The following is a 22,500-nucleotide window of genomic DNA, read 5'->3' as shown; positions in this document are numbered from 1 at the left end:
CTCAAGGTTCGATAGCCCTTACAGTCCGGCACAGACCAGCTCAGCAGAGACCTCAAGGTTAGATAGCCCTTACAGATCAGTAAAGACCAGCTCAGCAGAGACCTCAAGGTTAGATAGCCCTTACAGACCGGTACAGACCAGCTCAGCAGAGACCTCAAGGTTAGATAAGTATAAGTATAGTATATATACTTTTTTGATCCCGTGAGGGAAATTTGGTCTCTGCATTTAACCCAATCGGTGAATTAGTGAAACACAAACAGCACACAGTGAACACACAGTGAGGTGAAGCACACACTAATCCCGGCGCAGTGAGCTGCCTGCTTCAACGGCGGCGCTTGGGGAGCAGTGAGGGGTTAGGTGCCTTGCTCAAGGGCACTTCAGCCGCGGCCCACTGGTCGGGGCTCGAACCGGCAACCCTCCGGTTACAAGTCCAGAGTGCTAACCAGTGGGCCACGGCTGCCCAAGAGCCCTTCCGGCACAGCAGAGACCTCAAGGTTAGATAGCCCTTACAGACCAGTACAGACCATTACAGCAGAGACCTCAAGGTTAGATAGCCCTTACAGAGCATTACAGACCATTACAGCAGAGACCTCAAGGTTTCACTGTGTGCTGAGTGTGTTTCACTAATTCATGGATTGGGATAAATGCAGAGACCAAATTTCCCTCACGAGATCAAAAGAGTATATATACTTATATTTAGGTTAGATAGCCCTTATAGACCAGTACAAACCAGCTCAGCAGGGACCTCAAAGTTAGATAGCCCTTACAGACCAGCACAGCAGAGACCTCAAGGTTAGATAGCCCTTACAGACCAGTACAGCAGAAACCTCAAGCCCCCCCCCTTCACACACACACACACATACACACACACACACACACACACACACACACACACACAGACAAATCCTCAAGGCCACATTACTATAGACCAGGTTCTGTATAAGAGTCAGGTCTTTCTACTCTATAATCTAACTTTGTCACCATCATTCTACAACATCTTAATAACCTGTTGCCTTTTAACCTGGTAATAACACTGTTAATAGCATATCTGCTACAAACATTACATTTAAATTAACATTGAATTGACCGATAATCCAGTCATTAACAAAAGTGGCTTAATAACAAGTATGATATAATCTTTAACCTCTGTGTGTGTGTGTGTGTGTGTGTGTGTACAAGTGAATGTGTGTAAGTGTGTGTTTGTGTGTGTGGTTCGCTGCCCCCCTCTGTCTCTGTTATATTAATTCGCTAATCCCTTTCCTCCCCTCTCCAAAAACCCCCCTTGTTCATATACTACCTCTCTCTCTCTCCTTTTTCTCTCTCTGTCTCTCTCTCTTTTCTTTCTTCCTTTCTCTCTCTCTCTTTCTCCCTCTCTTTCTCTCTCCCTCCCTCTCTCTCTTTCTCTCCCCTGCCTCCTCCTGCACTTCTTCCTCAGTTCGTAGAGATGGATGACACTGTGCTTCAAGGTCTGCTCTCTTTGCTGGGCTGCCTTACCAATCTCTTCTACCTAATGAAGGTTGCCTTTGTCTTCCTTCCCTCCTCTCATTCACTCGCTTCTTCACTTTCATCCACTTATATCCTGTCTTCCGCAACCCTTATTCAATCATTCTCTATCCTTCTGTAAATATTGTGTGTGTGTGTGTGTGTGTGTGTGTGTGTGTGTGTGTGTGTGTGTGTGTGTGTGTGTGTGTGTGTGCGCCTCATTAGACATGCACATTTTCTTCCAGGACCACCGTATTGTATCATCCAAACATTAGCTGCATGTTTTTGAGTATAAAAAATAACATTCATCTATTTCTAATGCACTCGGGTTTTATAATGCAGTGTAGATGTGCAATGTGTTCAGTGAGATTAAAGGGAGGTTGATTAAAGGGAGGTTGATGTGTGGCAAGTGGCTTGTTTCGGTGCACGGGGCAATTCACAGGTGGTGCAATATTCATCGATCAGCAGTATGATCTTACAGTAGGTGGGTTTACATGGACACTTGTATTCCAATTAGAATCGGAATAATGGCTCAATTAGAATTAAAATGACACATATCAACACCTTTATCGGTATAAAACTGCCGATCTGACACGACCTGTCGGGCTGCCCTCTTCTCAGGCAGATGCAAAGCAGTAATAGCTATTCCGATCAAAGATTCTAGAGCGCTTGATAGCACCTGATCAGAATAGAACTTACCCCATGTAAACAGACGACGTGACATTTTAATTCAAAATAGTTTAATTAGAATGACAAAAAAAACTGTCCATATAAGCCCACCTATTGCTTTGAAGTCTCTTGGTATCCTAGTGCTCTAATTGAATATTAAATATCTGTCATTAGTGGTTGTGCTGTGAAGTTACTGTAGCACTACTGTAACGTCATGGTAACGAGTCACTGTAGCTATACTGTAACATCACGGTAACGAGTCACTGTAGCAATAATGTAACGTCATGGTAACGAGACACTGTAACACTACTGTAACGTCATGGTAACGAGTCACTGTAACACTACTGTAACGTCATGGTAACGTTTACAGGACTTGCGAGAGAAACGGACCAAGCAGCAGTCCGTTCTGGATGGACTGAAGCGGATGAAAGAGGAGAAAGTGAAAGAGCTGCAGAGACAAAGAAAAGAGAAGGAGGAGCAGAAGAAGAAAGAGGAGGAAGAGGCTGCGAGGTGAAGGAGAGGAAAAGCCAGCACTCCACACTTAACACACATGATCTTGTAGACATGCAGTACACACACTGGACACACACACACACACATTCATACATGCTATGCGTGGTGATGTGTTTATGTGTGCACTTGTGTGTGGGTGTAACCACTGGTATATTTGTCTGTGGTTGCCTGTTTGGGTTGTGTTTACCTTTTCCGTGTGTGTGTGTGTGTGTGTGTGTGTGCGCGCATGTGTGGGCATGTGTATGTGTGCGTGTGTGTGTGTCTGTGTGTGTTTGCGAACATGCGTGCGTGTGCGTGTGCGTGTGCGTGTGCGTGTGCGTGTGCGTGTGCGTGTGCGTGTGTGTGTGTGTGTGTGTGTGTGTGTCTGTGGCGGTCTCAGGCGTGCCCAGCTGGAGCTGGAGCTCCAGAGAGCGGAGGAGGAGAGGCAGCGGCAGCTACAGCAGGAGAGGGAGGCTCAGCTCCGGGAGCAGGAGCAACTCGAGGCCCAGGCTCGCCTGCAGCAGGCCCAGGAGCAGGCCCAGGAGGAGGAGCGCAGCAGGAGGAGAGAGAGGGAGGAGCAGGAGAGGAGGCGAGCCGAGGAGGAGCAGGAGAAGAGGAGGAAAGAGGAGGAGGAGGAGGGGGGAGTGGAGGCGGTCGCTCGGCAACCAGACGTGCTGCTGCTAGGGAGTGGAGTGACGGAGGACCTTCAGGCTCAGCTCTCCGCTCTGTTCAGAGGGGTAGAGGACAACACAGGTGAGGGGGCTCAGCTCTCCGCTCTGTTCAGAGGGGTAGAGGACAACACAGGTGAGGGGGCTCAGCTCTCCGCTCTGTTCAGAGGGGTAGAGGACAACACAGGTGAGGGGGCTCAGCTCTCCGCTCTGTTCAGAGGGGTAGAGGACAACACAGGTGAGGGGGCTCAGCTCTCCGCTCTGTTCAGAGGGGTAGAGCAGCGGTCCCCAACCACCGGGCCGCGGCCTGGTATCAGGCCGCGGGACATTCCTAACCGGGCCGTAGCCTACGACAAGAGTTTAAAAAAAATGCATGCAAACTAAATAAACTCAATTTAATTCGCAATAATGTCACATTTGCAATAATACCCACTGACGATGGTGAGCCAGATACCTCAAAGAAAAAGAAGGGGTCATTCAATACGAAATATGATGAGTCATATTTAAAATATGGTTTCGCAGAGACCGGTGACTCGCATGCACCAAGTCCTTTATGTGTGCTATTTGGCGATAAGTTGTCAAACGAAGCAATGAAACCATCAAAGCTAATTCGACATCTAGAGTCCAAGCATCCTACACTTAAAGACAAACCCCTTGAGTTCTTTGAGCGTAAGAAACGCGAGCAAGAAGGACAAAAAACTAGTGCGTAAAGCAACCACATCGGTGAACGTGGCTGCGCTAAAAGCCTCATAGTGGCTAGTCGGATTGCTAAATCTATGAAGCCCTTTACTATTGGGGAAGAGTTAATTCTGCCTGCTGGTAAAGGCATGTGCAATGAACTCCTTGGGGAGGCTGCAGCTAAAAAAATATCTCAGGTACCGCTTTTTGCAAGCACTGTCCATAGGCGAATTGATGATATGTCAGAGGATATTGAGGCACAGTTGTTAGAGAGGGTGAATGAGTCACCGTGGTACGCTATCCAAGTTGGTTGGTTGCAGGTCACTGGCCAGAGTGTTTGAGTTGCGAGAGCCGCTGCAGAGATTTCTTACAGAAAAAAAGTCACCGTTAGCTGCATATTTTAGTGATGAGGGCTGGGTGTCAAAACTCGCTTACCTGTGTGACATATTCGGGTTGCTTAATTAACCTAAACCTGTCACTGCAGGGGAGAATGACGACTGTCTTTAAACTGGCAGATAAAGTCGCTGCATTTAAAGCCAAGCTTGATTTGTGGGTACGACGCATGGATCGGGGTGTATTTGATATGTTCTAAACAGTAGTGGGGGTTTTGGGAGAGACTGAGGCAGGGCCCTTTCTCTCGCAGCTGGTGCGCGATCACCTTGTTGCGTTTTCAAATGAGTTTGAGCGTTATTTCCCATCCTCCAAAGATCCACGGCAAACCAATGAGTGGGTCCGCAACCCATTTGTCAATATCCCGAATAGTCCTAACTTGTCAGCGCAGGAGGAAGAGCAGTTGATCGAAATTGCAAATGACGGTGGTCTTAAGAGTGTGTAGGCTATGAGGAAACCTCTCTGGCGGGTTTTGGATGAAAACCAAAGCAGAATATCCCGAGATAGCCGTAAAAGCGCTGAAAACGTTGCTACCCCCCACCACCACCACCACCACCACCACCACCAACGGTCCATGATAAAAAAATGGGAATCAAACCGGTCCATGGTACATAAAAGGTTGGGGACCCCTGGGGTAGAGGACAACACAGGTGAGGGGGCTGCAGCTCTTCTACACCCTCAGACGTGCGGGTGTGCTGTGGAACCAGTTCATACCTGCTAGGAACATGCATCTGTGATGATCCAATCCTGAGTGGGCAGCTCTAAGCACAGCTGTAAACTCACACTGTGTGTGTGTGTGTGTGTGTGTGTGTGTGTGTGTGTGTGTGTGTTTTGAAATGGCGCTGTGCAGTGTATAAATCTCACTCCTCAAAGCCCGTATGCAATATTCTGTTACAGTTCACTGCTCTGAATGTGTATGTTGTTTGCTGTGTGTGTGTGTGTGTGTGTGTGTGTGTGTGTGTGCGCACATTTGGTCTAAGTGTCCCATTAGACTCCTCCAGGGGTCTATTGAGGAGTAATCACAGTCCATTTACTGCTGGCAGTTGTAGCTGCAACAGTGATTACAGCAATCAGTTGGATCTTCTCTCCTCTCTCTCTCTCTCTCTCCTTTCTCTCCCCCTCTTCTCTCTCCCCTCCTCTCCTCTGCCCTCCTCCCCCCTCCCCTCCTCATCTCTTCTTTCCTCTCTCACTTCCTCTCTTCTCCTCTTCTCCTCTCCTCGCTTCCTTTCTCTCCTCTCCTCTCCTCTTTTCTTATCTCCTCTCCTCCCCTATTCTCTTCTCCTCCCTTCTTCCCTTGCCTCTTCTCTGTGCATTTCAATCAGCCAGTATAAGGCTCGGTGCTGGTCTGAGCTGAAGCCAGATAAGAGTGGATATCACCACTTCAGCTTAATTAAACAAGTCCGCCGCTCAGCGCCCCACAATGAGGCCTGTTAACCGCGTGGTGCCCACGGATCAGGAGAATTGGACTGCATTTACTTCAGCCTCTTACCGCTCTTCTGTCTGATGTCAGTTAACACACAGGGAGGGTGAAGGCTCTATCTGGACAACATCTCCTGACATCCCACTGTTCTTGACATTACTGTAGCTACCAGGGCTGTAGATGTGGGTTGCCAGGTTTTCTCCCAAATGGTGCTACCAGGGCTGTAGATGTGGGTTGCCAGGTTTTCTCCCAAATGGTGCTACCAGGGCTGTAGATGAGGGTTGCCAAGTTTTCTCCCAAATGGTGCTACCAGGGCTGTAGATGTTGGTTGTCTGGTTTTCTCCCAAATGTTGCTGCCAGGGCTGTAGATGTGGGCTGCTTTCTAATTATACGCACCATCTGTCAATTATTTAGAAATTGCTGGCCATGGAGAGGTCCAAATCAATTATTTATTATGTGAAATATGTAATAGAGCATGGTGGTGGGATGATGGAATGTTGGTGTGTGTGTTTGTGTGTGTGTGTGTGTGTGTGTCTGTGTGTCTGTGTTACAGAGGTAAAGCCACCTCCAAGGAAGTGCACCTTTCTGACACCATATCGGGCGCTGTATCCATTTGCTGCTCGCAACGCAGATGAGCTGACTCTGGAGGCTGGTGGAATAGTGGAGGTGCATACACACACACCCACCTACACCCACATACACACACACACCCACATACACACACACACACACACACACACCCACATACACACACACACACACACACACACACACACACATATATACATACACACATACACACACACACACACACACACACACACACACATATACATACACGCACGCACACACACACACACACACACACACACACACACACACACACACATACACGGCTACAAAGTGCTTGACTGAAGTGCAGTGGTTGACGGTCAGTGTGACTCCATTTCCCAGGTGAATGAGGGGACTGTCGGAGAGCCCGGCTGGTTCTATGGCAGCTGCCAGGGCAGGCTGGGCTGGTTCCCACAGAGCTACGTGGAGAAATGTCCCCCAGTGGACACAACAGACTCCCCCTTAAACGCCAACCACACTGGGGCTACGGAGTCGGTCAGATCGGGGTGAGACGCACAACCAGCACACCTTTCACACCACATCCTGTCTGTGTTCAACTGCCTGGAAACACAAGTGCTTGTGTTAGATTATGAGATCATTATATTAGTCTGGTTTCACTCACTTGACCACACTTCTGTGTGTGTGTGTGTCTGTGTGTGTGTGTGTCTGTGTCTGTGTCTGTGTCTGTGTCTGTGTGTGTGTGTGTGTGTGTGTGTGTGTGTGTGTGTGTGTGTGTGTGTGTGTGTGTGTGTGTGTGTTCTTTCCTCAAACAGTAGCCAGAGCACAGGGAGTCTGGCCCAAGAGAGTGCCCAGCCTCCAGGCCTTGTCTCTGGGTTAGAGGAGGCCCAGATCTCTGCCTTCTCCTCCAGCCTGTCCAACCCACCTGGAGCCGCTCACACACAGCCTGAGCAGGTAGCCACATGGTCCATAGTGACAGTCAGCATCTCACACACACACACACACACACACACACACACACACACACACACACACACACACACACACACACACACACACACACACACAATCAGCAAAACAGCTCCAAATACTGACATGCTCTCCATAACAGGGTTACAGCACTGATTGTGTGCATGAAGGCAGTTAGCATGTAATGAAGCATTGTGGGGATATTGCAGGTATATGTGAGCAGACCAGGGAGCACATAGATGAGAACTCAAATGCAACTGCTCCATTGACACTCATGCCATGTGTGTGTGTGTGTGTGTGTGTGGCTGGCTTTCCTTCTGTCTGTATGTTGGATGTCATTAATTAAAGGCACACATCCCTCATCATAAGTTTCTTAAACATACTAAGTGAAATTAAGTCTGAACATTTCCATTAGTGGTTCTGAGGTCTCTGTGTGTGTGTTGCAGTGTGTGAATCAAGGGATCCACACACACACACACACACACACACACACACACACACACACACACACACACACAAACACATATGCCTCTTAAGTCAAGAAAACTGATCATCTCCATGAGTGGTTCTGGGGTAGTTGACCTCAGCAGTCATCAGAAGCCCTTACACAAGTGTTGTCCTTCGAGATCCAGAGAGCTCCAGCAGGGCCCTGTGTCTGTGTGGGAATGCCCCAGCTGGAGAGGCCTGTTCTGGGCAGGAGGCCATGGCTTTGGCAGCCTCCAGAGCCACAGCGTGAGAACAGGCAGCTGGAGCTGTGTATTTTTAGCCTGCAGTATCCTCCCCAAGGCCGGGAGGCACACTGTGTATGACCGACAACACACACACACGCACACACACCACACACCTACTCTCTCTTTCTCTCTCCATCTCTCTATCTCTCTCTCACACACACACACACACACCACACACAGACACTCTCTCTCTCTCTCTCTCTCTCACTCACACACACACACACACACACACACACACACACACACACACACACACACACACACACACGCACACAGAGAAATTAAGAATGCTTCATTCCTTGACATGAGGCGTGTACTGCCAGGCAGCAGACTTGCTGATAACGGTTGTTTATCTAACCTGCAGAGTCGGTCACTTTGGATAAACTAGTTTGGTAAACGGATATAACATTGCAGGCCTCTTATCAGTGTTTTTACAATTCAAGCCATTCAGCAGTGGAAGCAAAAACATCTGTCCAGCCCCTACATCCGACTCAATTACTGCTAAAATGAACTCTTAGTAGCTTAATGGTAGCTCAGTAGCTAGTGGGCTACTCCTCCAATGAAATTTCTTTCTTGCTTTCTTGATGTGTTTTGTCGCTCACACACACATACACATACACATACACACACACACACACACACACACACACACACACACACACACACACACACACACACACACACGTGCAAAGACAGTCACATGTATATAAATATGCCCACATGCATGCACACCTACAGTATTCTAACATATGGTTGCTCACACTCACTCTAACCACAAAACAGGTACACCCCTTTCTCCAAACTTCCACTGCAGCACAAACACAACCACATGCCACACACGCACGCACACACACACACACACACACACACACACACACACACACACACACACACACACACACACACACACAAATGCATACAAAACCATTCCATTAAGCTTTGAGATACTGTTCTGCTACACACACACACACACACACACACACACACAGAGGTTTCACTTACAGCATCTACCTGATAAGCTCTAACAGTGCTCTGTACAGTGTGCGGTCCTCATTGACTCCCATTGCCCTTGTTTCCGTGTGATCTCAGAGTTAATCGATGAGCGTGATTGGCTCGTTAGGGTATGAGACAGTACAGAAGCGGACATTGTGGAGCACCAATAATCTGATTGGCTGTAATTAGGGAACCAGTGGGGAGCCTCCCCTCACAGCGTGTGCTTTATGTCCTTTCCAGCAGGTCAAGGCGCTGTGCTCGTGGACGGCCAAGGCCGAGGGCCACCTCAGCTTCGCACAGGGTGACCTCATCACGGTTCTGCAGCGTCAGGAGAACTGGTGGCTCGGAGAACTCAACGGAACCCAGGGCTGGTTCCCCAAGACGTACGCAGGCATGGCAGTAGAGGGCGAGGCGACACCAGAGTGCGTGGATGGAGGAGCTGATCTTTCTCTCTCTCGTGCTTCTAGAGGCTTCTCTCATCTCTCTACTCTGTCATTCGTTTGTGCGAGTGGAGTTGGGGCATGTACTGCCGCCATTCATTTCAATGGCTGATGCTAGGCTAGCTAATTTAGCCAACAACATACTCAGTGGGCTACCGTCATCTTTATAAATTTCTGCCCACCTTTTCAAAAACAGTCCAACCAAGTGGCACATTATAAATGGCTATAAATGATGATGTCCATGTGGATTGGTTGATCCTCCTAAAGGGAAATGACCAGTTCGCCAACCAATCCACACAGACAACATACTTCTGTATCCACCAGGAATGTTGGACTTAATTGACTTGTTTGTGAAAATCAGACACCATTTTTAAAGATGGTGGTTGCCACCAACAGGGATGCTAACAGGCTGAATCTAAACTTCTGAACCCTAACCCCAGGGATGCTAACTGGCTGAATCTAACCTTCTAAACCCTAACCCCTGGGATGCTAACTGGCTGAATCTAACCTTCTAAACCCTAACCCCTGGGATGCTAACTGGCTGAATCTAACCTTCTAAACGCTAACCCCTGTGTTGGGGGCAGCATTGGCATCTCACACCACAGACGGGCCTATCGACTGGCCTTAGGTCATCTCTCAAACCCAGACCCCATCTCTCTCTCCAAAAACTAATTTCCTGTCCTCTCTCCACGGTCCTGCCAATAAAGGCTAGAAAAACCAGAAAAAATACATTTTTAAAAATTCAGTCATTTGTGCCAGTGGCATGCTTCATCAGTACCATGAGGTCAGTGGTGAAGATGGATGAATATTGTCTGCTCATCACAGATTCAAAGAATGACTCTTCTTGCCTTTTTATGAGCTGTCACCACACAATACCAGTGAAATAAGTTATAGTTTGTTGAAGATTTCACATCTTTTCTTTTCAGACCGCTTTATTCCGCTGTGGATGATTCTGATACTTCTGATGTCTGCCATCTTGAAGGTATTTCTCCCCCAAATACTTCTCAAATGACTCCAGTGCCTTATCTCTCTTAGTGAATAGGTCTCTATTAAATATATGATTCTTTGTGTTATTTTGTTGCGTCCAATCAAAACCTGTTAAGCCACCTGTCAGCTGACCTGTCTCGCCCCAATCAGAGTTTGTGGCCCTGTACACATACGAGAGTCCGGAAGTGGGCGACCTGGCGTTCAGCGTGGGGGACACCATCCTGGTGACAGAGAGGGAGGGCGAGTGGTGGAGGGGCTGCATCGGAGACCACACAGGGGTCTTCCCCTCCAACTATGTCAAGCCCCGAGAGTCCAGCGTAAGTCTGAATGCTCAAGCCCAGGCCTCTGCTTTTCTCCTGTCCCTTAGGCTGAGACTCGGAAATGCTGTCAAAGTAAACAAACATGAACGTTCAGTCATGACAACTTGTAGAGATAAATAACCACTGTAAAAACAACCACTTTGTTTGTAGGCGTCAAAACCTGGAGCTACCAGCAAGAAGCCAGGTGAGGGCAGCTTTACACCCACACTACACACACATACACATACACATATATACACACACACACACACACACACGCGCACACACACACACGCACACATACACACACACACACACACGCACACATACGCACACACACACACATACACACACACACACACACACACACACACACACACACACACACACACACACACCAAAGTATCCAGTACTTTACACTTCTGCACCCACCTGAGTAACACACTCCTTTCCTTGAATTTCCCCTAGGGATCAATAAAGTATCTATCTATCTATCTATCTATCTATCTATCTATCTATCTATCTATCTATCTATCTATCTATCTATCTATCACTCTTCCTTATACATGTGTCACTCCATTGTTTGCCAGAGATTGTGCAGGTGACCACACCCTCCGTTGCCACGACAGCAGAACAGCTGAGTCTGACTGCGGGTCAGCTCATTCTGGTGCTGGCTAAGAACTCTTCCGGCTGGTGGCTCGGGGAACTGCAGGTGAGAAGAGTCTATAGACCTCTCAAGTTATAGATTTTTTTTAATTGATTTCCGATGGCCCTTTATATAAGATATAAGATGATGAGCCTTTAATGTCTCTTAGGTAGAGAAAGTTTTGTTGGGCAATCGAGAGATAAAACAAAACATACATTAGCACAGAAGGTGAGCTAACACCAATGCACACAGAGACCTATAAACATAAATATAGGCTAACTTCACATCCACACACACATAGCCAAATCCCCCACCCTACCCCACCCACACACACACACACACACTCATTACCTATGAGTGTGTGTGTTAACTTATACCCTCGCACATACACACACAGCCAGCCCCCCACCCATACTCCTACAACCCACAGTAAATATTTCACATAATATTGCATAGTCTGCATTACACACAGCCCTATTCTAAACAAACACTGCGTCATAATTGTCATGGCAGACCCTCCACGTGAATACGCACATGGAGTACAAGTGGGCTACGGAGAGGGGTGTGGCAACTAGTTCCAGAAAGGGTCTCCTAGAGATCAGACGGAGCTGAGAGAGACACAAGGTCAAGGGTCAGCAGGAAGTGAGAGATATGTCAAGAACAGGTAAGAGGTCAACAAAAGGTCAGAGAGGTCATTCACATCTGGTGTAGGTTTAGAGGAGGTCACTCAGGTCTGGTATTTGGCTGTTGTTAAAATGGATGCTGAACTACTGACTGCAGTAGCCTACTCACCTTATTCCACCGCACCCATTTTAGAAATGTATTTTCGTCTCCCAGTGTTAAACTCAGGTTTTAAATTTGCCTCCAATATTTCATAAAGGATACCATTAATTTGATCTTTCCAGACTTTATAAATATTTCATGAATATCTTATGAAGTCTACATCGAATGTCACTTTACTATACAAGTTGTGAAGTATTCATAATCTCTGAGTTTAACACTGAGAGGTAAACAAGCCTACAGTACATTCAGCTGACTCATATTTGTGTATCCTGGAATGGTTGGACATTCCCATTAGCAAAATATAAGAAATCATCTGCAAAGGTTACATCATAAAGCAAATACATTTTTATGAAACAATGATTTGCTTGACCATGTTCTGTCTTTTTGGAACTGGACTAGCCCATTGACTCAGATGTGACGTGATCAGGTAAGAGATTTGGAACAAAAACGGCAATGCTGCTTTGCGATTGTTGGGCTTTTATTTTGACAAGTTGTCGTCGTTCCACATTCATGAAAGGTTTGGTATGAATGTTGAGTCATGTCTCATGAATGCTTTATGTGCAGTTTATGACCGCTGCTATGAATGTGTTATGAATTCACCCGTCAAGTAAAGTGTTACCGATTTTACTTTGAGAAATTTTACCACCCAAGGCTATTCACTTCTACGGAGTGAGTAGAAGATTTGCGGCGGTGGCCTCCTGTATCGTATACATGGATTTCTATGCAACGTCACGAAAACATGCGTGCGCAACCAAGAGGCAGAAAGCACCATAGAACAGCATAGAGCAATGCAAAAGAGCAAAAGAATAAAATGAGTTTTTGTGCTGAAAACTGCACCATTTCGAAATCACGATGGTTAGAGAATGTTAAATATGTTCAATATCCCTAACGGAATGCATGTCTTCGACAAAAATGACAAAATACGATGTTATATTAATAATGCAAATGAACGTCAAACTTTAAAATATAGTCTGAAATGAGACGTTATTATCATTGAGACAACAGGGGTATACAAAAAAATCCGATTGTAGCTTACAGCAGCCGACTATTTAGGTTAAGTTTAGAACGTTGTGGACGGCCACCAAGCGTCTTCTGCCTCGCGGCTGCGCGCGCATCTAGTTTTGTTGGTAAACAGGAAACCCGTGTATGGAGATATAGCCTATTTTAGAGACGGACTGGCCGTTTACTAGCACAGTATGTCAATACATAATTGTCAATATTCTTATGAAGTGCTTTCTTTATTTCTACCAAAAACTCAATACATTATCTGATTATTTACTGTCTAAAATGTTAAAACCAAAACACTTACTGCTGCGGGCCATATTACAGAAACTTCCTAACTTGCAAATCCTATCAGAACTGTTTGATAACCATGGTAACTATGCTTAGAAAGTCAGTACAGAACAGTCACTCTTAATAATTCAAAATCCCCATGTTATTTTCCCATAGGAAAAATCGCAAGATACCGGATCTCAAAGATGGCAGCTTCAGAGGTCTATAGGTTAGAGAGGTCAGCTATATGTGAGGGAGGTCAGAAAACATGAGGGCATGTCAAAATACTGACTGGTCATCTGCAGGGGAAAGTCAAGTCATCTTAAGTCTCCTGTAAGATGAGTCCTGTAAATATCGCTCACACCCTGTGCAGTGGTTTAACTGGCTCTATGATGACCGATGTGTTTAGTGAATAAGTTTGTCCGAACATCTCTGCTCTCCAGGCTCGGGGCAAGAAGCGCCAGAGGGGCTGGTTTCCCTCGGCCAACATCAAAGTCCTGGGCACCAACAGTGGGAAGTCCACACCAGCGCCACAGCCAAGTAAGTGCAGCAGGGATGCACCCATAGTGACATTCTGGGCCGATACTATACCTTTCATACCCTTTAGTGGCAAGGAAACTAAAATATTTGTCAGGAATATTCATTAGAAAATAACTTTCAGGCCTTCATAGCACTGTCTCTGAATGCCCAAGTCCACATAACATTTTAGCTAGTGCAGACATGATGCAACAGACCTGATGCATAGTGTTCAGTGATAGAGGCTGTGTTTGGTTCACAGAGTTCAGTGATGGAGGCTGTGTTTGGTTCACAGTGTTCAGTGTTCAGTGATAGAGGCTGTGTTTGGTTCACAGTGTTCAGTGATAGAGGCTGTGTTTGGTTCACAGTGTTCAGTGATAGAGGCTGTGTTTGGATCACAGTGTTCAGTGATAGAGGCTGTGTTTGGTTCACAGTGCTCAGTGTTCAGTGATAGAGGCTGTGTTCTCATCACAGTGTTCAGTGATAGAGGCTGTGTTTGGATTAGTGTTCAGTGATGGTGGCTGTGTTTGGTTCACAGTGTTTGGTTCACAGACCATTGTAATGCTCTAATTTCCCTCACGGGATAAAAAAAAAAAAAAGAGTATATATACTTAATACCTGCCCCTCGTTTTACCACAGCTTTCAAGCTCTTCAGTTTCCTAGAGGAGGTTGAGCTCGGCTTGGTTTCCCGCTTTCAGCAAAGCTGTTTGTTCTCGGCAGCATGCCCCAGGATTACTAATAGGAATTCAGGTGCTCTTCTTTAAAGAAGCCATTGGCCGTATTTGTCATTAGATAAAAACAGCATGCAGTGTTTTAATTCTTTGTATGCTTAAACATACTCTGGAGTTTAGGTGAAGACACAGTAAAATGCATACACTAGGCCCAGCTAAACTTCTACTATTTGCATTTGCAGTCTGTCTCACAAGATCAAATGTAGCCTGGAGATGAATTCTCTGGTTTATAATCACTGCTTCCTCTGAAAACATACCTATGATGTGTTATTTTTTTCTCAGATAAAATACTTCCTGTTGTTGCTTTAAGCAGAACATCAGGAGGGTTTGGTGTGACCGAATGACATTCATTTGGCCTTTTTAAGGTCATTTTTAGGTCATTTTTTTGGCCTAATTTTTGGTCTCTTCTGCAACGTCTGCTCTTCCTGCTTCAGTTTGTCAGGTCATCGCCATGTACGACTACAAGGCTGCCAATGAGGATGAGATGAGCTTCTCCAAGGGTCAGCTGATCAGCGTACTCAACCAGGACAACGCTGACTGGTGGAAAGGAGAGGTCAATGGGGCCACGGGGCTCTTTCCGACCAACTATGTCAAAATGACCACAGAGTCTGACCCGAGCCAGCAATGTGAGTTCCACTTCTCTGCTGATGTTGAAGTTCTTCTTACTTTTTTTTACAGGGTAGCGTGTTGTCCAGTAAGAGAAAAACAATATGTCAACAACAACAACAACAAAAAAAAACACAATGGCAACTCATCTTTAACTACAGACAAACTTTATCTAACATGCACACAGACATTCTGTCTTTCGGTTGTTTATTGTGCCACACACACACATAGACACACAACAACTTTCTTGTTATTATTGTTTTTAATGAGGGACAGTTGCATGACCTGCAAGCACACACACACACACACACACACACACATACACACACACACACACACACACACACACTTTGGGGAGTTAGGCTAACAAGCTGTCTGCGAGCATATTTGTAGGAATGTATAAGCTGGGTAATGAGGGAGGGTACAAGGTCGCCCTGTGACCCCAGAGAGAGTTCTGTTTGGATCTGTGTTTGTGCTATAAAATGTTTGTCTGTGTGTGTGTGTGGTGCGCGGGCATGCATAATGCATCCTTGTTGGAACCTTTCTGATATGCCAGTAAGGGTTTAAGGTCTGACAGTGTACTGTACGCCCCTGGATGCCCTCAGCTCAGTCTGTTTGGTATTCAGCACTCATACTGTGTGAGTGTGTGTGTGTGTGTGTGTGTGTGTGTGTTCAGAATAAACCCTCTGATCCCCTGTGCTGGGCTGTGCTCACTCTCCACACCTCTGGGAACCTGCACCAGCTCCGTTTTCTTTTTGTTTCAGCACATTAGCATTTGTAAAGGATGAATCCACCCGGGTGTGTGGTAGGTGGGGTGGAACTTTCTAGACTTTCTTCTTCAAAATAGGAATGTTCTCAGGGAAGGTCTCTCAGCAGGTTGGCCTACAGAAAGGTCCTTTTGACAGTCCTCTTCCCAATTGTTCCACAGTGCAGAACACACACCAAAAACAGCGAAATAGTAGTCTCTCTCTCGCGCTCTCTCTCTGTCTCTCTCTCTCTCTCTGTCTTCCTCTCTCCTCTCCCCCTCTCTTTGTGTATGTATGTGTTATCAGTATTATGTGAATAAGCAGTAAAGGATAGAACGTGTGTGTGTGTGTGTGTGTGTGTGTGTGTGTGTGTGTGTGTGTGTGTGTGTGTGTGTGTGTGTACATGCGGCGCTTTTGTCTGTAAACTAGAGCATTGTTACTCTGGGTGTTGATGAAAACAGGGCTGCCAGAAGCGTGTGTGTTTTTGGGTGGGGATCAGTCCCACTCCTTCCCTTCTCATCCCCCCCCCAACTCCGGGCCGCCCGCTGCTGGGACTGGTGCCATTATCTGTCCTCCCTTCAGACAGCCGCTGGCTTCTTCTCTGCCTTTGTTTTTTTCCCCAAACTGGGGGGATTTCTGCTCAAGGCATGATCGCAGTTCTGGAATATTTGTTTATTCAATGGAAATGTGCGCTATGAGATTAAAAATAAGTCATGTTGTTGTGTCCTCGTTGGATAAATCTGATAGACAGTGGGACTTTCTGACTAGAAGAAACTAGATAGCATCCAGTTATTTTGTCTGTTTATATGAGGCAAATATTGAATTTGCAAACCAATGCGGTAAAAGAACCCAACAATTTGAACTGCCGTACTTTTATTTCTGAGGCCTTGTTTGTTGTCCGAATCTAAAATATTGACTGATAGGCTACTTACTGTTAAGGGTGTTTTCCTTTCAGAGAGTGTAGATGGTATTGGTTAAGTTTCTCACATAGATTTTGTTCTTGGACAGCAAACTAAATAGAGATAGCTCTTAGATAAAGTTCATGGATCTTGTTCTGTCTTGACCAGTCTGTGGGGATGGAGATACTATATGCTGAAGAAATCATTTGGTTTAGTGTTTTCATTTAGATTTAGCTCTGGCTAAAGCCATGTTTTACCTTACTCTGTATGCAAAGGTGCCTCCATCCAACACACAAGAGCCTCTCCTGATGTTAACATGCACTTTTTTCTGTTTCAGTTCCACTACCAGTAAAAATGTCTATAGGGGTAGATCTCAAATCTGAAAGATGATTTCAAATGGTTCCTTTTTTTAGGGGTAGAGCTCAAATCTGAAAGGTGCTTTCACAAGGTTCCTTTGTTTAGGGGTAGAACTCAAATCTGAAAGGTGCTTTCACAGGGTTCCTTTGTTAAGGATGTGGTGGGTGGAGCAATGATTGGGTTCTGGATGATCTGATTATGTAGAAACACTCCAAAGCAGAAAATCAGTATGGGCCTCTCACATACCCTAGAACATTTTTGTAAGACTTTGTTTTAGTTTAGAAGCTAAAATGGCCAACGAATGTTATGCCTTTGATGCAAGTTTCAGTTTGAGTTTCAGTTTGAGCAGTGACATTGATCTCTGTTCTCCTCCTTTACTGACTTCTGTCCTGCATCACTCTCTCCATCCATCTCTCCATCACTCTCTCCATCCATCACTCTCTCCATCTATGGCACACATTTACACCCCTGTTCACTCCTCCGCTCTGCCCTGTCCCTTCGCCCCTTCGCCTCTTCGCCTCATCTGTGTTTTCTTTTAGGACTGTCCAACTGTCTCCGCCTCCCTCCTCCTCCCTTCCTCCTCTTCCTCCTTTCCTGGGCCAATCAGAACGATGTGCTCCAGGAAGCTGATGAAGTGACTCCGCCCCTCACTAACTCTTTCCGGAGATGGCTCCTCCCTCCACACGTTTTTTGCGTCCTTCTGTCTTTCCTTTGTGATGCGTTTCCTGTCACTGACTCTGACTTTTATCCCAACTAACCAGGGAGGTGGGCGGGATTAACAATGTTGGGTAGTCATAGAAATGGACCTTACCAAGCTAACATCCACAGTTAAACAACAATGTAGCAAAAACTGTTAACAATTTCCAAAATGACCCTTTGTGTCAGTCACTCTCCTAGACATGGAAAACCATATTTTTGATTAAAGTCAAAACTTTCTAACTAACTATATTATACTTATATCCTAATATCTTCATTTAGCCTTTGCTTAGGAAAACATTTTGCCACGTAACTCACACACACACTAACAATGTCACCTGTTAGAAGAGCAGTGTCCGTTCCATACTTGACAACACCTATGCAATGACCTGAGAGTGTTTGTCTTTAGTTTAGTTTAGTTTAGTTTAGTTTAGTTTAGTTTAGGTTTGTGTTTCGATTTGTGTTTGTGTTGTGTTACGATGAGCTTGCTTGTTTTTATATGACCTCGTGCCTCCTCCTGTACAGTTACCATGTACATAGAAATGAGAATAAACTCTTTTTACCCGAGAATTTTACTGACTTTTTTTCTGACTTTATTTTTTTTTATGTAGCAGAGAACATTCAATTCATGAGAAAAGTTAGGGGGAAACTGTTGACATAACTATGTTGAGTAAGTTATTTTTTGAGCATATTATTATGATTGAAAAAATATTTCAACTCTTAATTTTAATGCCAATGTAATGTTTGTCATTGTTCATCACTTTGGATAAAAGTGTCTGCTAAACATAAATCTAAATCTCTATATACAGTATAAGCTATAATCTATCTTTATGTTAGATGTATATCCTTACATTTATTTTCTTTTTTTCTAATATTACTTGCAAAGTTAATATTTCAGATGTGTCAGTGTCCTCTCAAAACCATGTTAAGAAGGTTACGTTGTATACTGCAAAGCCCATCAAAACCACTGTTCCTACAGCTGGATATAAACTTCAGACATTGATATTGCAACACATGATTGCAATACACACATACTGTAGTGCTTGGACATTGTCTAATTCTGAAAGTAGCAACAGTTGTTAAAGTCTGCTGTTCGGAAAAGTCTGGTTTCTAAAGGATCTTTAATTCCAGGTCAGACATTTTGATCTGCTTGGAGTCTGCCACACTTTCTATGTGCCCCAAACCTTGAAACGCAATTTGTCTAAAAGAGTCCATTTTTGTATCACCTGTCAGAATGGGCCCCCGTGTGTGTGTGTGTGTGTGTGTGTGTGTGTGTGTGTATATGTGTGTGTTCTGCATTGATATCTGCAGTAATGGGGGCGTGTTTGGCATGTCCTCACCATCTGCCGCCGTCTGCTGTGTCCGTTTGTGTGTGTGTGTGTGTGTGTGCGTGTGTGTGTGCGTGTGTGTGTGTGTGTGCGTGTGCGTGTGCGTGTGCGTGTGCGTGTGCGTGTGTGTGTGTGTGTGTGTCTGTTTGTGTTTGTATTTGTCTTTGTGTGTGTGTGTCTGTTTGTGTGTGTGTGTGTCTGTGTGTGTGTCTGTGTGTGTGTCTGTGTGTGTGTCTGTTTGTATTTGTCTGTGTGTGTGTGTGTCTGTGTGTGTGTCTGTTTGTATTTGTCTGTGTGTGTGTGTGTGTGTGTCCTGCCCAGCTGGGAATAACACAAATCAATGAGCCAGCGGAGCTCTTGTGGCGGGCGGAGCTCTTGTGGCGGGCGTGCTGTGAGCTGAGACGAGATGAGCGTCTAATTAAAGTGATGAATGCCCAGATGTGCGCGACCAGACAGAACCCAGCGATGGACGCACACTCTGACAGATTGCCCGAGGTCTCCTGGACACTGCCAGAGATGCCATAAGTTGGGACAGAGCAAGCCTGCTTTAGATAGGGCCTCATTCATCATTTATCTTTACCAGAGCTGGAGTTCAGACTGGAATTACATAAAGTGTGTGCTGCTGTTTTTATGAGACACACACATACACACATTTTAATGCTTTTATTTGGACCTTAACACAGGGGAATAATTTATAGATCCAAACATTGATATATTAAACTTTTAGACAGGTCTGATAAAACACTGAATGCTTTGTGCTATTCATACTTTTTGCACTTATGGATAGCATTGTTTTCTCCAAATGGATAAACAAGCTATTATTGCAGAAATAGAGCAGTACTTTGCTAGTCTTTTGCATTTGGCTTGCATAGTCCACACAGTTGCAGTCCGCATTAAACAAGTTTGTTCACATGTCCATTTTAGTTTGCAGAGTTGTCAAATTAGTTTGCATTGAAATCCCAGCTTTGTCAGCAAGTGGCTGATATTTAACGTACACATACACATGCACAAACAATATAGGCAAGTACATAGGAAAGCAAATCAACACACTGACTTCCTGCTACACTCCAGTACAAACTAATCTGTACTCTACTACAATCTACACTACTACTGTTACATGCCCCCAGGCCCCTACATTCAGACTTACACACACACACTTACTCTCTCTCTCTCTCACTCACTCACACATACACACACACACACTCACACACACACACACAGACTCTCTATCTGACGTGTGCATACATACTCCCTGCAGGGTGTGCAGACCTGATGAGTCTGGACACCATGAGCCCCCAGGAGAGGAAGAGACAGGGCTACATCCACGAGCTCATCCAGACCGAGGAACGCTATCTGGAGGACCTGGAGCTGGTGCTGGAGGTACCTCACCTGGGCCTTACCCCTACCACCTCACCTGAACACCTAACCTCACCCAAACCTCTAACCTGAACACCTGAGATCCTAACACCTCACCTGGGCTCTTAACACCTCATCTGAACCCCTAATACCTCACCTGAGATCCTAACACCTCACCTGACCCCCTAATACCTTACCCTTGGCTTCTAACACCTCACCTGAGATCCTAACACCTCACCTGAACACAAAACACCTCACCTGAGATCCTAACACCTCACCTAGGCTTCTAACATCTCACCTGAGATCCTAACATCTCACCTGACCCCCTAATACCTTACCCTGGGCTTCTAACACCTCACCTGAACCCCTAACACCTCACCTGAGATCCTAACACCTCACCTGAACACATAACACCTCACCTGAGATCCTAACACCTCACCTAGGCTTCTAACATCTCACCTGAGATCCTAACATCTCACCTGACCCCCTAATACCTTACCCTTGGCTTCTAACACCTCACCTGAACACATAACACCTCACCTGAGATCCTAACATCTCACCTGGGCTTCTAACACCCCTTTAGAATTGTGGTTACAAATGAACCTAAAGCCGAAACCCAGATGACTGTTGTTCAGAGTACGTATTCTAGGGTGTGCTATTGTCGTGACTCGTGCATAAGTGTAACTGTGGTCATCGTTCCTGTGTTGTGTGTAGGTGTTCTATAAGCCCATGGCTGAGTCTGGCCGCCTCACTGAGGCAGAGATGGCTACGATCTTCATTAACTGGAGAGAGCTTATCATGTGCAACACCAAGCTGCTCAAGTGAGTGTGTACGTGTGAGTTTTTGTGTGAAATCAAGAGTGTGTGTGTGTGTTTGTTATGGCCGCTATTACCTTCATATGTTATGGTTCTATTATGGCGCTGAGCTGCTGTCTGCCATCACTGATCGCAGAATCGTGTGAGAGTTTTACCATGTCTTAACACTGACACTGTGTGACCCCTGGGTGGCGCTAGAGCGTTGCGCGTGCGCAAGAAGATGGGTGGCGAGCGCATGCCCGTGCAGCTGGTGGGGGACATCCTGGCGTCGGAGCTGGCCCACATGCAGGCCTACATCCGCTTCTGCAGCTGCCAGCTCAACAGCGCCGCCCTGCTGCAGAGCAAGACCGACAACGCGGCTGACTTCAAGGACTTCCTCAAGGTGAGAGGGATGGACAACATTTGTTGTTGATTTTGTCTGAATTTTCCCATTTCACCACCACTACTTTCAAATAGAGGCACTTTGTATATTTCCTGGTCTTATGGATGTGGAATGCAGGGGCGGAGCTTGAGGGGGTGCGGGGGGTGCGGCACGCCCGCCGGCCCGGGACCCGCAGGGGCCCGGTGCGAGGGCGCCCCTCCCCCACCTCCGGGTAAGGTGGGACGGGCCTCTCCCACGGCACAAGGCCGGAGGATCTAAGATCATGCAAACGGTTTCTTTTCAATCATTTTCATCAGAGTGGTACGTATTAGGCTTATAGGTTGCCCCAGTCAAGACGAGTTATGACTCACGGTAGCTGAAAAGTTTTGAAATTTACTTTGATTATTTAGTAGGTGTAAAATATTGAATAAAATGTTCTGCTGTATGACTGGCTTTATTTTAACTCTCATATTGAACTTTACGACGTGCAAATTTACAAAATTGGATCAACGATATTGTCTCCTACAGGCGTCAATAAGAGAACACTTACACTTACATGATTTTGGTTTCGATTTTCTTATTGGAGTAAGTCTTTGTGAC

The 22,500-nt window shown here is 45.8% G+C and overlaps 1 protein-coding gene across 1 annotated transcript in view; it reads left to right on the top strand.

Annotated features, from left to right (window-relative positions):
- The window catches only part of itsn2a (intersectin 2a), a 42,393-nt gene that overhangs the window by 7,123 nt on the left and 12,770 nt on the right, over positions 1 to 22,500 (top strand). The window contains exons 10-25 of the mRNA XM_042094666.1: positions 1,436 to 1,516; positions 2,522 to 2,661; positions 3,044 to 3,396; positions 6,353 to 6,465; positions 6,754 to 6,917; positions 7,185 to 7,323; positions 9,306 to 9,484; positions 10,429 to 10,484; positions 10,640 to 10,806; positions 10,960 to 10,993; positions 11,379 to 11,500; positions 13,933 to 14,029; positions 15,171 to 15,362; positions 20,627 to 20,748; positions 21,439 to 21,545; positions 21,738 to 21,921. Of these exons, the coding sequence (XP_041950600.1) occupies positions 1,436 to 1,516; positions 2,522 to 2,661; positions 3,044 to 3,396; positions 6,353 to 6,465; positions 6,754 to 6,917; positions 7,185 to 7,323; positions 9,306 to 9,484; positions 10,429 to 10,484; positions 10,640 to 10,806; positions 10,960 to 10,993; positions 11,379 to 11,500; positions 13,933 to 14,029; positions 15,171 to 15,362; positions 20,627 to 20,748; positions 21,439 to 21,545; positions 21,738 to 21,921 (2,250 nt within the window). The remainder of the gene's footprint in view (positions 1 to 1,435; positions 1,517 to 2,521; positions 2,662 to 3,043; positions 3,397 to 6,352; positions 6,466 to 6,753; positions 6,918 to 7,184; positions 7,324 to 9,305; positions 9,485 to 10,428; positions 10,485 to 10,639; positions 10,807 to 10,959; positions 10,994 to 11,378; positions 11,501 to 13,932; positions 14,030 to 15,170; positions 15,363 to 20,626; positions 20,749 to 21,438; positions 21,546 to 21,737; positions 21,922 to 22,500) is intronic.

This window comes from Alosa sapidissima, chromosome 6, assembly GCF_018492685.1.
Source record: "Alosa sapidissima isolate fAloSap1 chromosome 6, fAloSap1.pri, whole genome shotgun sequence".
Lineage (NCBI taxonomy): Eukaryota > Metazoa > Chordata > Actinopteri > Clupeiformes > Clupeidae > Alosa > Alosa sapidissima.
Note: the sequence above shows the minus strand (reverse complement) of the source record. Positions and strands in the feature narration are given on the sequence as shown.